This window comes from Symphodus melops (genome assembly GCF_947650265.1).
Source record: "Symphodus melops genome assembly, chromosome: 8".
In the NCBI taxonomy this organism is placed as follows: Eukaryota; Metazoa; Chordata; class Actinopteri; order Labriformes; family Labridae; genus Symphodus; species Symphodus melops.
The window spans coordinates 13,207,764-13,223,907 of record NC_136698.1 but is presented as its reverse complement, the minus strand read 5'-3'; the positions used below and the strand labels follow the sequence as shown (position 1 = coordinate 13,223,907).

At 43.2% G+C, this 16,144-nt stretch overlaps 1 protein-coding gene across 1 annotated transcript in view; it reads left to right on the top strand.

Annotated features, from left to right (window-relative positions):
- Window positions 1-15,874, top strand: part of insrb (insulin receptor b) — a 62,122-nt gene extending 46,248 nt beyond the window's left edge. The window contains exons 5-23 of the mRNA XM_079349911.1: window positions 4,291-4,430; window positions 4,638-4,782; window positions 4,893-5,107; window positions 5,722-5,848; window positions 6,670-6,920; window positions 7,303-7,470; window positions 7,575-7,773; window positions 9,025-9,166; window positions 9,417-9,570; window positions 9,806-9,954; window positions 10,829-10,985; window positions 11,087-11,183; window positions 11,369-11,436; window positions 11,585-11,814; window positions 12,979-13,089; window positions 13,183-13,345; window positions 13,432-13,561; window positions 13,639-13,773; window positions 14,393-15,874. Coding sequence (XP_079206037.1) covers window positions 4,291-4,430; window positions 4,638-4,782; window positions 4,893-5,107; window positions 5,722-5,848; window positions 6,670-6,920; window positions 7,303-7,470; window positions 7,575-7,773; window positions 9,025-9,166; window positions 9,417-9,570; window positions 9,806-9,954; window positions 10,829-10,985; window positions 11,087-11,183; window positions 11,369-11,436; window positions 11,585-11,814; window positions 12,979-13,089; window positions 13,183-13,345; window positions 13,432-13,561; window positions 13,639-13,773; window positions 14,393-14,747 — 3,136 coding nt within the window. The 3' untranslated portion in view covers window positions 14,748-15,874. The remainder of the gene's footprint in view (window positions 1-4,290; window positions 4,431-4,637; window positions 4,783-4,892; window positions 5,108-5,721; window positions 5,849-6,669; window positions 6,921-7,302; window positions 7,471-7,574; window positions 7,774-9,024; window positions 9,167-9,416; window positions 9,571-9,805; window positions 9,955-10,828; window positions 10,986-11,086; window positions 11,184-11,368; window positions 11,437-11,584; window positions 11,815-12,978; window positions 13,090-13,182; window positions 13,346-13,431; window positions 13,562-13,638; window positions 13,774-14,392) is intronic.
- Window positions 15,875-16,144: the final 270 nt, after the last annotated feature.

Below are 16,144 nucleotides of genomic sequence, written 5' to 3'. Positions count from 1 at the left end.
AACAGCACAGACAGCGTGACGTTGAGTCTTTTCAGTCCATAAGTCTCTATAACGTTACTACTTAGAGCGTTCAGGTGACTTTTCCTGCTTGTTGTGCCACAGAGCTCGGCCAGTTTCAAATGTCATCTTTGTCTTGTCTTCACTTAATTGGAAGTGTTCCCACACAGCTGAAGTCCTCTGCATTTTTGTCTTCCCTTTAACGGCCGTGGTGAACTGCAGTGTGGCGTTCACTGACCGCTGTGAGGATAGGAATATCAGGTACCTCAAAAGAAAAAACAAATATCTGAATCCCAGAATTAAAAATTGATTCCCAAGCATCTGTTATTAAAAGTGATTGTCATATGCCAGGTTATATTCTAGAAAGTGTTCAGTAGTGCCATGTCAGTAGTCTTAACCAAGTATGGGACCGTTTTGTGTGGGTATAAAGAAGCAGCCACTTCTGGTGTGTGAAAAATGAAACCATTGCAGAAGGACTGTAGCCTACGGCAGGTGTCCACTTGAGGCTTGCTGCGAAAATCCTGAAAGTTCAATTTACACCAATATTTAAATGCCCACATGTCAGCAGAAACAAACCTAATCTTTTAGAGCCTAATCTAAAAGAAACAAATTTGGAAATGAATAGCAGAACAGGCGTACTTCTCTGGACTTGTTCCTATAAGAGCAGGTTGTGTACTCGAGATGTGGTCTGAAGCTGCAGGTGGCTGGATGATTTATGCTGTTTTGTGCGTGCGCGTGTGCGTTGTAGCGAGCTTCACATTCTCTCGCATGTTTCCAGCCTGCAGGGATTATCAGGTACTTAGACCGAAAAATTGCTTTATATCTCAGTTATACACCTTGAGGCATACGACAGAAATGCATCCTTTCTCTGTGTGTGTGTGTGTGTGTGTGTGTGTGTGTGTGTGTGTGTGTGTGTGTGTGTGTGTGTGTGTGTGTGTGTGTGTGTGTGTGTGTGTGTGTGTGTGTGTGTGTGTGTGTGTGTGTGTGTGTGTGTGTGTTTACTTAATCGTGTATTTGTGCACACATTTTGATAAATTACACTTTGCAACATCAGGGACGCTGTGTGTTTCTTCTGCTGCAACAGAATTTATTATGGAGATCATGCCTGTCTTCTTCACTGCAGCTTTGTCTGCAGAAGCCAGACAGTCAGGCAGACATTACAAAACATGTTGTGATGCCAATATAAACTACCACCTGTTTGAATCCGACCTTCATGTAGTGTCCTTGAGTAGTAAAATGCAATTCTTGATATTAAATATTATCGAGGATACAAAAATAACTTCAACTTCATCAGGATGCAGATCACAACTACAGCTGGCCGGTAAAGCGATATTAAAACCAGCATTAGTTTTACGCTCCTTCATGACGTGAACTTTTTGTCACAGTATTATTTATCACTGGTTTAAAAACACATTTTGGGGGCCTAGTGGGATAGTTCAAACATCCCATGTACAAAGACTATAGTCCTTGGAGCAGGCGGCCCAGGTTTGAATCCTGCCCTTTTCCTGCACATCATTCCCCATTATCTTTTCTCCATATCCCGTTTTCTCCACTATCCTGTCTCTCTACTTAAGGCATAAAAAGGCAATTAAATGAATACAACTGTAAATACACTCCATAAAAGTCCCTTCCTATTTTTTTTTTTTTAATGCTTTTATTATGAAGGAGCCCCCCCCCTCTTTCCTCTTTGTCTCTTTTTCTCACAGAGAGCAGTGTTGGTTGAAAATATGAGAGATGATCTGAAGTTTTTTGAAGAATTAGATTGTTGCATTTTCCATCGTTAAAATAACAGGTATTGTGTCTTTTTTGGAAACACACCATCAACAAAGAAAGGATTTAAAAAAAATCCCTGAGTCCCAACATGGAAGCTAAAATATTTGTCTGTCCCTTCCTCCAGGTAGCTTTGCTCCCTGATATTTTCTTGCCACCTAAATCTACTTTAAGCAGTATGCTCATCTTTCCTGGACTCTGTGGCAGCCCAGTAATACAGCATGTTTGAGTGTGAGAGGGTGTGAGCGTGCGTGTGTGTGCGAGTGCACTGGGTCTTGTTCAGCCCAGGACGAGGCCCAACACCAAACCCGAGCGTCAGCTGCGGCCTCTTTTCTAGATGCTTCTAGCAGACCATGGAGCCGGAGTCACTGGGTTCAGCCGGACAGATAAACACTGTCCCTTTAAGAGCTGCCGCTGGACCCAGCCTGTCTGCCTGTGTGTCTGTGTTTTTCAGTACAACGTCCCAAAACATTCTCCCTTTCTAAACTGCAACTAGAGCATTACTTTTGGAGGCTGAATGTACGATTTTCCATGTGGGAGACAGACATAAACTACAGAGAGATCATTACAGTGTGTTTCCACTAACTCAGAGACATCGAGGGGCAACAATAATTTGACCTCTGTTCTATTAAGAGCTTGATAAGATGCAAACGAGAAGACGTCAGATGTGTGATGGGTTGTTTGGCACTCTCAGTGTGGATAAGAACAGACCAACAAGGACCAAAAAGAGGCAGCCCTGAGAATCAGTGTCATGTCACTATGGTGAATCGTGGGTATAGCACCGTTGTGCTGCTTCAGGGGAAAGAAGGGGCCTGATTTGAGAAAGACTGTGTGTTTTTGTGCTTCCTGGTGAGGGGGATTATTATAAAAGCTGCATAAACATAGAATTAAATAAGGGTGAGCTTGCAAATAGCGGGTCATGCAGAGCTTGCATGGTCCCCAGTGCCACTGTCAACAACAGCATCCTTTGTTAACTGCTCCCTGTGAGTCTGGGCTGCCTTAAAAAAATATATCATTGTCTTCCCCACTTTGAGCTTTCAAACCCACATTGATTTTTTTTCATTTCCAAATCCATTTAATTAATTCTCATGTGAAAAATCATAAACGAAATGTTTTGCTTCTCTCAGACAGGAAATGGTGGAAGGGGAATACTTTTATTCAGTGGACGGAGCAAACCACCGTTTAAAAGCAGCCTTCAGGTTTAAGTCTAAGGTACCTCTTTAATGTTAGGGATGTTAGGACTAGAGGTGGTATTAAAGACAGGGATTATGTTCCTTTGAGAAGGCTTTAGGGGAAAAAAACGAGAGAGAAAAAACGTGCTCATTTGTGAATGAAGCTTCAGGTCTCTTGTCTCTGTGTGGCGGGCACACGGCTGCTCACTAGACAAGGCCTGCCCTTTGTGAATGAATTTCCTGAAAGGCTGCACTATCAAAGGCCTCATCGCTGTGTGTACAAGTAGTGTGAGTGTGTGTGTGTGTGTGTGTGTGTATGTGATTACTTGCCCAAGCACTTGTTTGCAGGGAGAGAGGACGCCACTCATTGCGCTGAGAGGAAGAAACAGAGGAATGCCTGTTGGGAACTGCAGCTGGTGTTTTAGTTGAGTTGTTTTTGTTGTCTATGATTGTGCTCCCTGCGTGCATTGATGCATGTGTGTGTTGTATGTACGCCAGAAGTAATTGAAGCGCAGGATAAGACGGCTCTCTCGGCTCTATCCCAGAATGCTAATAAAACAAAGGGGCTCAGATATGAATGAGAGGTTACCTAATCTAATTCCTCCTAAAAGCCTATGGATTCATTTTAGGAAAATGGAGAGAGAAAATATTGGATGTCCTCAGAAACAAGAACATTAAAATCCTGTTCTTCATATAGAAGGCAGAGAACAGAGTGAGAGGATATAAGATTATCCCTCGAGTCGATGTAAGGCCAGAAGCTTCTCGTATGTTATAAACAGAAAGGACTCCCGTTAGTAGCAGGAATGTGTGCCAGTTGATTTCCTCTTGACAGATACAGCCTTGTTTAATAATCTGCTATGTCATCTCCGGCCCCTGCCCACGGCACTCCAGCACGTCACTGAGCATTCCCGCCTCATACCATTCAATCGTGCGTCATTCCAGTTTTCTGATATCTGCACACAAACATTCAAGGTATTTTCTGTTCTCCGGTTCAAAACAGCTTTGTTTGCTCTTCCACCTAAAGGCTCCCTCTGTTGTCTCACCGTGACGTCTCGCAGAATCCTGTCAGTTTCACCCGCAGCGTCAGAGATGTGGCGATATCCACCGATAGCGCTCGTGCACATCGCAGCCTCTGCTGTTTGGCAACTCTGGAGTGTGTCACACACGATAATCTCATTCTGATTAAACGCATCGAATGTTGTTTGTCTGTCTTGATATGCATCAGTACGGTTCTGTGCCCTCCGGGTTGGGCCTGTAACAGCTCTATAAACAAATCACTGACGCACACCTTCACCACATTCATAAAGACGCGGACAGCCCCTGATCTGCGCGTGTATGTCTCTCTGTGCAGCTTGACGTGTTCACCGTGTGCAGGCCTGTGTCCCAAACTGTGTGCTGGAAATAAGACGATTGACTCGGTCACTTCAGCGCAGGCTTTGAGAGGCTGCACTGTTCTCCACGGCAACATGATCATCAAGATTCGAGGAGGAAGTGAGTACAACAACACGACACCCACCTGCTGGGCCTCCTGTCCTGGCTCTGTGTCTCATACTATGTCCTTCTCTATCTGTCTCTCAGCTTCTTCAATGTATGTTTTACACTTCATTACCACTGTGTCTGACCGGTGAAAACATTCATTGCACTGTAGGTGTTTATATGTCCACGTAGCTGTCAGATTAAATGTGTGTATCCTTGCAGATAACATTGCAGCTGAGCTGGAGGCTAGCTTGGGCCAGCTTGAGGAGATTACAGGCTTCCTCACCGTTCGAAGAGCCTACGCTCTGGTCTCCCTCTCCTTCCTCCGCAAGCTACGCATCATCAGGGGGGAGCATCTAGAGTCAGAGTAAATCCTCTTTCTCTTTTATTTCCTGCTGCGCTCCTGCTTTATAAACGTGCATCAATAGTGTATTTTACTGTGTGTGTTTGATTCCGTCTTGCCATCGTCTCTGTCAGTGTCTACGCCTTCTACGCACTGGACAACCAAAACCTGCGTGAGCTCTGGGACTGGTCCAAGCACAATCTGACCATCCAGCATGGTCGAATGTTCTTCCACTACAACTCCAAACTTTGCATGTCTGAAATCCGGAAGATGGAGCAGGTGACGGGAACTAAAGACCGCAACCAAAAGAACGATATCGCCGTGCGCAACAACGGGGACCAAGCCTCCTGTAAGTTCACTTTGAATCTTCAAGTGACTTAAAAAGATTCCTCTGCCAACTCATTAGTTCATTAACACATTTCACATAGTAACTTCTTCGGTTCATAGTTAATGCCTCACAAGCATCACTAAATCCTGAATGTTAACACTGGAACAAAATGTAAAGTGTGTTTTGTGAATACTCCGCAGAGGAGCTTTAAAGTGATTGCAGCCAGTTGTTGATGGAAATAATTCTGTTTCTATATAGACAACCAACACTTGCAAGCGTTCCCAGGTAGAAAACTTTCCAAGAGATGTCCTGCATAAATGTACAAAACCTTTCGAGCTGCTTCACACGCCTACATTTTACTGTTCCTCCTTCCCTCTTGAATTCAAATACACGGAGTGCAGCTGCTTTGACTAAAGATAAATGAACGAGTACATATCACAACAAGCCTGATACCACAAGGATTCAACATCAGAAGACTCAAATCAGATTGAGTAGGAAAAGGCCATAAAAAAAACACATAAAGACATCCTCCTCAGTCAATGTGATGTATAAGTCATTTTACTTTTTTCCTGATGTGTGTGATGTCATCCCTCTCAGAGTATGACACCGCTTCCTCTGTCTGTTTAATCCATCAGGTGAGACCAAGCTTCTGAACTTCACCGTCATAAAAACCTCGTCGAATATGATCATGTTGCGGTGGGAGGCTTTCTGGCCCTTAGACTTCAGAGACCTGCTGGGCTTTATGGTCCTCTACAAAGAAGCGTAAGTGTCTATTCATCTGACTTTTAAAAGAAAACATCTAAGTTCATTGACATACAGACTGTTTGAAACAAGTCACAGCATGCACCAACCAAAATGTACCTTGCTCTAGCTAACTACTAGAATAATGTGTCATTTAATCAAGAGATTCAGATGTAGTCGTTTTCATGGGTCCTGTTCTAACCTGCTTCAATCAGTCTTTTCTTCTCGAGGTTCTCCAAGGGTCAATTCTTTGACCTTTCACTTTGTACTATTTCTCACCTCAGTCATGGTGACAACAGCCCACTCACTTCTTATGATCTTGGTACAGTTAAAGTAGGTTCAACAAGCTTCTAAATACCCACTACTTACAGCAAGAAGTCTTTTACAGCTGAATGAAGAGGAGACGTCGATAGGGCCACACGCACATACACAAAGAACAACACTCCACTTCCTCAAACCCTTCAGTGACTCCCAGTGTGATTCAGAGACGTATCACTTTGAAAGCCAATCAATTAAGTGACTCCCCTGTATATTTCTAACTTGCTCATTAAAAATAAGCTGCCCGCAGCCTTTAGTTACTTAGAAGTAATACGTTGTATTTTCTTTCATAGAATCTGACGTCACTTTTTTGTTTGTCCCCCAAAAGATCTGCACCAAGGTTTTAAAAAGACAGAAAAAAAGTCACTTGTTTCTTTAAGCATTATAATGTTTAGCATTTTGAGCATACCTTTACACAAGTCATTTCCTTATTAAATTAGCACCATTGATGCTGCTCAACGTTAATTCAACAATTGAACCTGATGATTGATAGATCCAAACCTCTTTCCGTCCACGTGCTGCAGCCCGTACAGGAATGTAACAGAGTTCGATGGACAGGACGCCTGTGGCTCTAACAGCTGGGCGATCGCTGACGTTGACCCTCCACCCCGTCCCACGGACGGCAAAAAGGCGGACGAGCCTGGGCATCTGATCCGCTCTTTGAACCCCTGGACTCAGTACGCCATCATGGTGAAAACCCAACTGTCTGCGTCTGACGAGCACCAGGTTCACGGCGCCAAGAGTGAGATCATCTATGTCCGCACCAACGCCTCAAGTGAGTTCAGCCACTTCAGGAAAAACACAGATTTATCTAAGATACTTAGGGAGTGTCTCGTATGTCTAGAAAACCATCATTATTTTCGTGTTTGTTGCAACATTGACCGTGCAAACAGGTGACAGAGTTCTGTTCTGTATACACTGGCGTGTAAATACAGTAGGCTGCACAGAGTTCTAGCTGGATGAAATATACACTAATACATTTGAGAAAATGGCAAAAGTTGTTTAATTCCATTAGTTTCAACCCTCTTTTTATGCAAAGGCTCATTCATTCATATTTTTACAACGTTGTACTTTAGTTTGACTTTAGCTTTGGTCCAATGTCAGAGGACCAATAAAACTCTTACCAATGTCTTGCTCTCTTTCTTTGTCCTTCTCAGAGCCCTCTGTGCCTCTGGAACCCAGCTCCTCCTCAAACTCCTCCTCTCAAATCATCCTGAAGTGGAAGCCTCCTACCAGCCCCAATGGCAACATCACCCACTACCGGGTCATCTGCCGTAAACAGCCAGAGGACAGCGACCTCTACAAGTTCGACTACTGTCTCCAAGGTATCCACAGGATGCATCGCTTCAGTTTGATGCATCCAAACCAGCTGCTCCTCTCTGCACATTTGATTATCTGACTTTGCCTCACACCTATTCCCATCGCTCAGGAATGAAGCTGCCTTCGCGCACGCCGACCCACCTGGACAGCGAGGATGAGCAGAAGTGGAACCACACAGATGAGCCCACCTCAGGGGGTGGCTGCTGCGCTTGCCCCAAGACGGAAATTCAGCTAAAGAAAGAGCAGGAGGAGATAGAGTACCGGAAGACCTTTGAGAACTACCTCCACAATGAAGTCTTTGAGAGCAGGTACACATCCCAGCACAAATTTAGAGGAAGTGCAATGTTTCTGTGTTCTCAACAGATGCGCGCTGTTTTGCCGTCTGTCAATTTTTAAATGTTCTGGAGATCGCTCACCCATTAGAACTTCTTAGTGATTCTACAAGTTTGTGTTGTAGTCAGACACTGCACACAACAATAACCAGCATATAACCTTCAGGAGTTAACTGGAGCCAAGCAAACCCTGAGGGGAGCTTCATGTGTAGCAGTCACCCTCGAGCCCCTCCGTCCAACCGGACTAGATCCCTCACCTTTTGTTCCACACAATAAGATGTGCGTCTAAACTCAGCCCTGTGCCAACTCTTTCTCGTTCATCCCTGTCGGCCACCGCTGTGTGTGGTGTTCATGCCAACCCTTGTTTTTCTCCAGAACACAACTGTGGAAGGGGGGGGGGGACTTAAGGTGGGAGGTTCTGATTGTCTAGACCCTGGTGCCCCCTACACTCTACCGTACACAAGGACATGCACGCACCCACGTACACACTCACAAACACTCTCTCCCTCTGGTTCCCTAGGGGAGTGATTACTGTGCCCATTATCATTCATGCCAGTCAGGGGTGCAGTCATGCACACTGCCATTTGGACGCACACAAACACTCAAACTCTCACAAACCCCAGCTGCATTTTTGAACCCATGGACCAAGGTCAGCTGTGCATACTGAGGTACAGGGAGAACTCCTCGCGCTCTCTCTTTTTCCGTCACGCGAAGGGACGCAGGAAGTGTTGTTGTGTTTCTCCTACCTGAACAAGCGCTGGTTCAATGTTCACTCAGTGCTCCGCTTAGTGACAGACAAGAAGAGGCCTCACTGCAGCAGCTCAGGGTAAAGGGCATTACTTCTCAAGGGCACTTAATGTGATCATCTTGTAAGGAAGGGTTTTCTTATTTATAGACTTTGATTCTCTCTGTCCTCACACAGAGGTGCACTGCAGATCTTCTTTGTCTTCATTAGTTAAAGCTCATATCCTTTGTTGTGCGCTCTCACTTCTCATCACTGCTACTGAAGCGGACTTGCTCGTTGGCACCACCCAGTGGTGAGGTCCGGTAGCTCTGCCAGTATGACAGCAGCTGATATTGAAGAGAAATGTCCTGCAGTCAGACTTGATTTACTCTATTAACGTTAGGTATTAGGATACACTTTATATGCCGTGTGTCAGTGTGTAGTTCACACTAAACCCGTCTGACTTCAGACTAACTGCGTTGCTTTTAACCTTGTTTCTACAGGCCATCTCGTCGGAGACGCTCGGTTGGAGTTGCGAACGCCACCCAAAACTCTCTCTTCCTTACCACAGCCCCTAGTCTGCCATCGTTCGACTCCAGCACAGCCAGTCCTGAAGACGACAACCAAGAAGAGGAGGGATCAAAGGTCTCAAACGTTTACATTTATTTGCAAACATGGATTCCGTTCTTCTTCTTCTGAGTTGCTACTAGTTATTTTAAACTTGGAGCAAAAGGAAGAATATGTGAATACCGTTAGATGTTGACAGGTAGCACAAAGCCTATCTTTTGTATTAAACAGAACATTTCCCTTATATATATATATTTATATATGTATATATACCTTTTATCTGGCTCTTGCTGTGCGAGTCATTTAATCTCTTTCCTTCTCTGCTCAGGTGGAGCTGAAAGTGTCCTCAAAGGAGACGACGGTCATCTCCAACCTGCACCACTTCACCAGCTATAAGATAGAGATCATGGCCTGTAACCACCCGACGGACTTCAAACGCTGCAGCATGGCTACTTACGTCAGTGCTCGGACGATGCCAGAGGGTAAGAAAAACAACAAAGCTTTTATTAACAAAGAGTTTCTTTTTATCAGTTTGAAATGCAGCAATCAAATTTAAAGTTATGTCAAGCACTCATATAATCATGCCTTCACATAAAGAATATTTAGCTCAAAGTAAGGCATTGGCCCATCAGGCATTCATGGAAGGCAGTCACAGACAAAGGTGGCCAAATAATCCAGATGTTCTAAGTGGATTTCTTTCTGTCTTTTTCCCCACAGAGAAAGCAGATGACATCCCAGGCCCTGTAACCCATGAGATAGTGACGGCGGAGCCTCCCTACGTGTTGATTAAATGGAACACACCGAGCTCACCTAACGGCCTTATCATCCTGTACGAGGTGTTCTACAGGAGGGTCGGGGACTCAGAGGTCAGTGAGGAGTAACACTGAGTGTTAGAAAAACAAAAGTTAGAGGAAGGAGGGGGAGGGGAATGAAGCTTCATGTTTACCTACACTGAGAGCTGAGGAAGGGAAAGACCAAGCAGAAAAGATCTTGATACGGGATAAGTGGAGAAACTCTGGCGAATTGAGGCAAGGAAAGAAAGCAAAAAGGTCTGTGTCACACTTAAATCTAGTCTCTTCTTTATAAAAAGAGGGGAAGAAAGTTACAAAGCCCCTTTGTGCTCCCACTCTCTTGTATGTTGACGTTTTCTGCCACGTGGGTTTGCATGTTATAGCTTTCATGTGAATGTAAGTGTGTTGTTGTTGTTGTTGTTGTTGTTGTTGTTGTTGTTGTTGTTTACTTGTTGTAAATGAGAATTCATCTCTCATTGTTATTCATTGCTGCACTGCCTGACCCCAGGAGCCAGTAGCAGCTCTGTTACCATAGAGACAGAGGTAGGAAGGAAGAGTAGAATGCAGTGGCAGGAATGGACTGGAATCTCCGGTGTACTAACACAGCACAACACACCACTGTCAGGCTTTATTTAAGATGATGATTACAGTGTTTAAGAAGGTCAAGTTCATAGTTTGTATAGATTCTAACTGAGCATGATCAATCTTTTGTTTCTGACTCAACCTTCTGATACTGGTTAATACTTCACTGGGGCAGTAGATTCATAAACCTCCGTCTGGGTTTATCTGTGAGTCTTTATTTTTCCTGGTGGTACATCTTATTCCCTGAGGTTCTTTGGGGAACAAATCTCTGCGTGAAGTTTGCACTCAAAGTGTGAAGGGTTTATAGTAGAATCATGTATTGGTGGAAAATAATTTCTACTTCATATTTCTTTCTGTTTCTTCACAGGTTCACACAGCTTGTGTGTCCCGGCCAGCCTACCTTAAGTCAGGTGGCACCAAGCTTTCACTCGTGCAGCCTGGAAACTACAGCGTGAGGGTCCGCGCCACCTCTTTGGCAGGAAACGGCTCCTTTACAGAAACCACTTACTTCTTCATGCCTAACCGTGAGACTTGTTTTACTCATAGGATTCTGTAAGACAGATGTATCGTCCACACTCTGCTTCTTTCAAGAGTACTGACCTGTGACCTCTGTGTTTTATTTCAGCTGACCCAGGTTTGATTTGGATCGTCATTGGCCCAGTCATCTGCTTCATCCTGCTGCTGTTCGTGGGAGGAGGAGTCTTTGTGATCTTAAAGAAGAAGTAAGATATTTAGTAGGCTAAAAACATTGCATGTCATGATGTATGACACCAGTGAGGGAAAGGTGTCTTTGATTAGGAAGTAGAAGTTGGATTTGAAGTAGAGGATGTTTATTTTGTAGACTTTGACAGTGAGGTTTAAACTAACAGGAGACGGTTCAGTAATGTAAATCTTTGGTTGTTTAAAGGCAAACAGAAGGCCCGACGGGACCCCTCATCGCCTCCTCAAACCCTGAGTACCTCAGTGCGAATGATGGTAAGAAGAGTATCATGAAAAAAAAAACTAGCCACATTTAGGAAAAACAAGACGTTGTGCTTTTACTGTATATGTTTGAACGATACTTAGAAGAAAAGAGAAATGTGTGAAAATAGTCGTGATGATAACGGTGACTTCATTTGTGTAGTGTACGTTCCTGACGAGTGGGAGGTCCCCCGAGAGAAGATCACGGTGCTCAGAGAGCTGGGCCAGGGCACCTTTGGAATGGTGTACGAGGGAATCGCCAAGGACATCGTCAAAGGAGACCCGGACACATATGTAGCCGTTAAGACGGTCAATGAATCAGCCAGCCTGCGTGAGAGGATCGAGTTCCTCAACGAAGCCTCTGTGATGAAGGCTTTCAGCTGTCACCATGTGGTACGACAAACCACCAAACAGTTTTTTAAACAGCTTCATTACTGACTCACAAATACCAGCTTGTGAATGGCAGTGCATCACAGCTTCCCATCATGTAGTCGAACCCAGCATGAACATGTGACTCATGAATTAGTAGCGCGATTAATGTGTTGGGGCTGCCACATTGAGACACAGTTTGACTTGGGGAACATTTTTTTTTAACTCAATTACATCTTATGCAACATCCTACTGAGCACCAATTAATCTGCCATGTGTCTTGCTGTCATGTTTAGAAATCACAGCGTGGGCTCTCTTTATTAGTTAAACAACAAAAAGAAGAGAGAGAGAACTTTTCTAAATATGTCGTCTTGGCTGCATGGCTAACAGTAAGAGTGTTCTTATAAGTACAGTAGTTAAAATCCACCAATAGGGGGCTCTCAATTAAAGCAATAACAACAGATAAAGTCGAGGCTTGCGGGGTAAAACAGTTCATGTGAATAAAAACGAACAAACTCTGTTGATCAATGTGAACGGGCGAAACCAACCTGAGAAAGACAACATGTGTACTGGCCATTTATCCAAGTATATTATAAAGGATGTTTTTTTTTTATCACAGCAGCACATACAGCAACAGAAAGGCAGCTCTCATTAGCAGCTAGCTCAAGCTTATTCAGCAGTCTTTGACGTAACATTCGTTGTTTCCATGACAACGATCAACATTTTGTGTCTATCATGGCGGCCACCTGCGAGACATGTCCCATTACAATATAAAATTACAGATTATTCTGGCTTTTAGAAATATTTGAGGTGACGTAAGTACTCAATTTAAAAAATATATAAATATATATACTGTATATGGGTTTAGTCCATTTTTAATTTAAGTTAGATATTTTCATGTAAACATTTAATTTTACATACTGTACCTTTTAAAAGGGATGGGGATTACCTGAGCCATGCTGAACTTAACCACACCGAAGTGAAACCGTGAAATGATCTACATTTTGAAACCTTCACCTGTATTTATTCGTTACTAACAGCCTGGAGATTATCCTCCTTTTGGTCCCACCTATATTAATGTGACAATTTCAACAAACATTCATTTAGAATCATTTAGAATGTGTTTGCTGTCTTCCCTTGCCAGCCAGTACAAAGTGCATTATGTATCCTTGTCTTTTCTTCCTGTAGGTGCGTCTGCTAGGTGTGGTGTCCAAAGGTCAGCCCACCCTGGTAGTGATGGAGCTGATGACCCACGGTGACCTAAAGAGCTACCTGCGTGGTCTCAGACCTGACTCTGAGGTAAGTCTCTACATGCTAAAAATCCACCTGAGTGGACGTCATCATTACCACCAATCTGAATTCTGTATTTTTTTTTAAATCTTTTTGTTGCAGAACAACCCCACAGGCCGTCCTCCTCCTACTTTGAAGGACATGATCCAGATGGCAGCAGAGATTGCAGACGGCATGGCGTACCTCAATGCCAAGAAGTTTGTGCACAGAGACCTGGCAGCCAGGAACTGCATGGTGGGAGAAGACTATACCGTCAAGATTGGAGGTACTGTACTGAATGTTGTTTTAAGTTTTATTAAGTTAGACTCTTTCCTAGCAGTTAAGATTGACTCTTTTTTCTTTTTGAAAAAGACTTTGGTATGACCCGAGACATCTATGAGACGGATTACTACCGTAAAGGAGGGAAGGGTCTGCTCCCAGTCAGGTGGATGGCTCCAGAGTCTCTGAAGGACGGAGTCTTCACTGCCCACTCTGACTGCTGGTAAGTCTCTCTTTCTTGCAAGGCTGCATTACATCACTAGTGCATTTAATAACGTGGGCTTGCTCATGTGTGTGCAGGTCGTTTGGCGTTGTGCTGTGGGAGATCAGTACACTAGCAGAGCAGCCTTACCAGGGTTTATCCAACGAACAGGTTCTGAAGTTCGTGATGGATGGAGGATACCTGGACAGGCCGGAGAACTGCCCCGAGAGGATGTGAGTCAATGCAGAAACCAAGTTCGGGAGTATTTTACTCTAAGTACCGTGGAGCACAAAGAGTCCCCAGATGGTCTGAGTGTGATGGTTCACAAAATCTTGATTGATTTTAGGTTTTAAATTACCACAACAAAGGATTTGCAAACCTCTTGCCCTCAGTAGTCAGGTACAACAAAAACAAGAAGCACAGTATGATCTTTTCACTTCGAATCAGAACCAGTTTTATAGTACATTTGTACATGTACGAGGAATGTCTATTGTATTGGTGCGAAAGTACCAAGTACTTCAATAAGATGAAATATTAGCATTACTCTTTCAAAATAAAAGCATCGGTCTTTATAATGTTACTAACTTGAATATTCACAGCTTAAATTATGATTACCCTTAAAATAATATTAACAAACACCTGATCATTTGGGTATTTTTAAAGGTTTGTTTGCCGCCCACATGTCACATGTGTCACGTGGAAAAATCCTTTTGATGACTTACATTGAAATTCGTGGAAAAGCAGGGATTCAAGTACTTTCCTGAGAAAAAAAAAGAGATAAGAAGATAGAACTCTAGAGACTTGGGAATTTTCCACATGTTGAGGTCTTGTGTTTGTTCTTCCCTCTCTCAGGCACAGCCTGATGCAGATGTGCTGGCAGTACAACCCTAAGATGCGGCCGATGTTCCATGAGATCATCGAGATGCTACGGGAGGACCTGCACCCGTCTTTCCAGGAGGTCTCCTTCTTCTACAGCGAGGAGAACAAAGTCCCAGAGACAGAGGAGTTTGACCTAGACCTGGACAACATGGAGAGCATCCCTCTGGACCCGTCGTCTTACTCGCAGAGAGAGGAGAGCTTAGGCAGGGACAGCGGGCCCTCAGTGGCCCTAAGGGGGAACTATGAGGAACATGTCCCCTACACACACATGAACGGTGGCAAGAAAAACGGACGAATCTTATCGTTGCCCAGATCCAGCCCTTCCTAACATTTCCTGTTTCCTAGAAGAACTTGTTTAAACGTATCCCCTTTCACTTCCCATCCTTCTTTCTCTTCCAGTTCCTTTTTTTTCTGTATCCTTCATTTTCTAATGATCGATTATTCTTAGAGAACCCTTCAAAAATATAGACACAGATCTCAGGACTTTTTGTTTTTGTTCTCAAAGCTGCCGAAACACTGGCAAGCAAGGGATGCAAACATGGTGTAACACTTTTTTTTTTTATTTCCTCCACAACACATTGGATTTCCTATTACAATATTACCAATCTATTGTTTTTTTCACTATTGCCACGTTTCCAGGACTCCTTGTGAGGGAAACATTAAAAGAAAAAAAAAAACTGTGAACACAACAAACCTTAGACAACCAAGATGGCTGCTTACGCTCAACCTCAAGACTTGTCCCCTCTCTCTCTCCCATCAATCTGCATTTCCACATCTCTGTGCTTTGTGTTTGTTTCTCCAAGTGAAACTTTGTTACTCAGACAGTGGCCTTTTTGTACGTGGCCTATAAACAAAGACAAGTGTCTACTGCGCTTATACTAATTTCCTTTTTTTTTTTTGTCTGAACAATGACTTAATCAGTTTGGAACGGTGGGATAACTTGCAAAGACTTGATCCTAGAACAAACATCTATTCCTTGAGGAATGTTTTCTTTTTTCCTTTTTTTTTTGTTCTGCAGAATTCCAAACTATACACAGATTCATCGGGTGTTTGGTGAATAGTTTTTAATTTATTTGCTTTTATTCTTGTTTTCTCTTTTATTCTCTTTTTTCTCAGTTTTATTTCTGTGTCCTCACTATATGGCTGAAGGATATTTAAACAGTTAAGAATTGGACAAAGGAGTTCCTCAGACTGACCAATAGCTGCTGCTTTGATATATTTTAGTGGGTATAGAATATATAAATAAATATAATATATATAGTATATATGGAATATTGGTATAAATGTACCAATATTTGATATATAATATATGACATATTGATGTTTTGTAAATATTTCCTCCGTGTTGGCCATATTTGTAATATTTTTCATCAGAAGCTTTGCAGGTATTTTGTTTTGCCAGTTTTTTTTTCTGTTTTTTTTTAAATTTTCGTAATTTTATAGCCCCAACAATCACGCTAATCTACCATCAGTGCTCTCTGTGTCTTAGGCCTCCAAAGCCCTCAGATATTGTCAACTGACTGCATCATTTTTTATAAACCTCGGCCCCACTGAGGGCTTTCAGTATTTGGAGGCACCTTAACTACAACATTGACGGGAAGTATAAAAATGGAATAACCAAAAAAAAAGCTTTATATAAAATGGGAATGAGGTCTTTCTAGGTAGAAGTGCACCTGATGTGTGTTAGTCTCCATGTCTGCTCTCTCTCTCTCCCTCTCTCTCTCT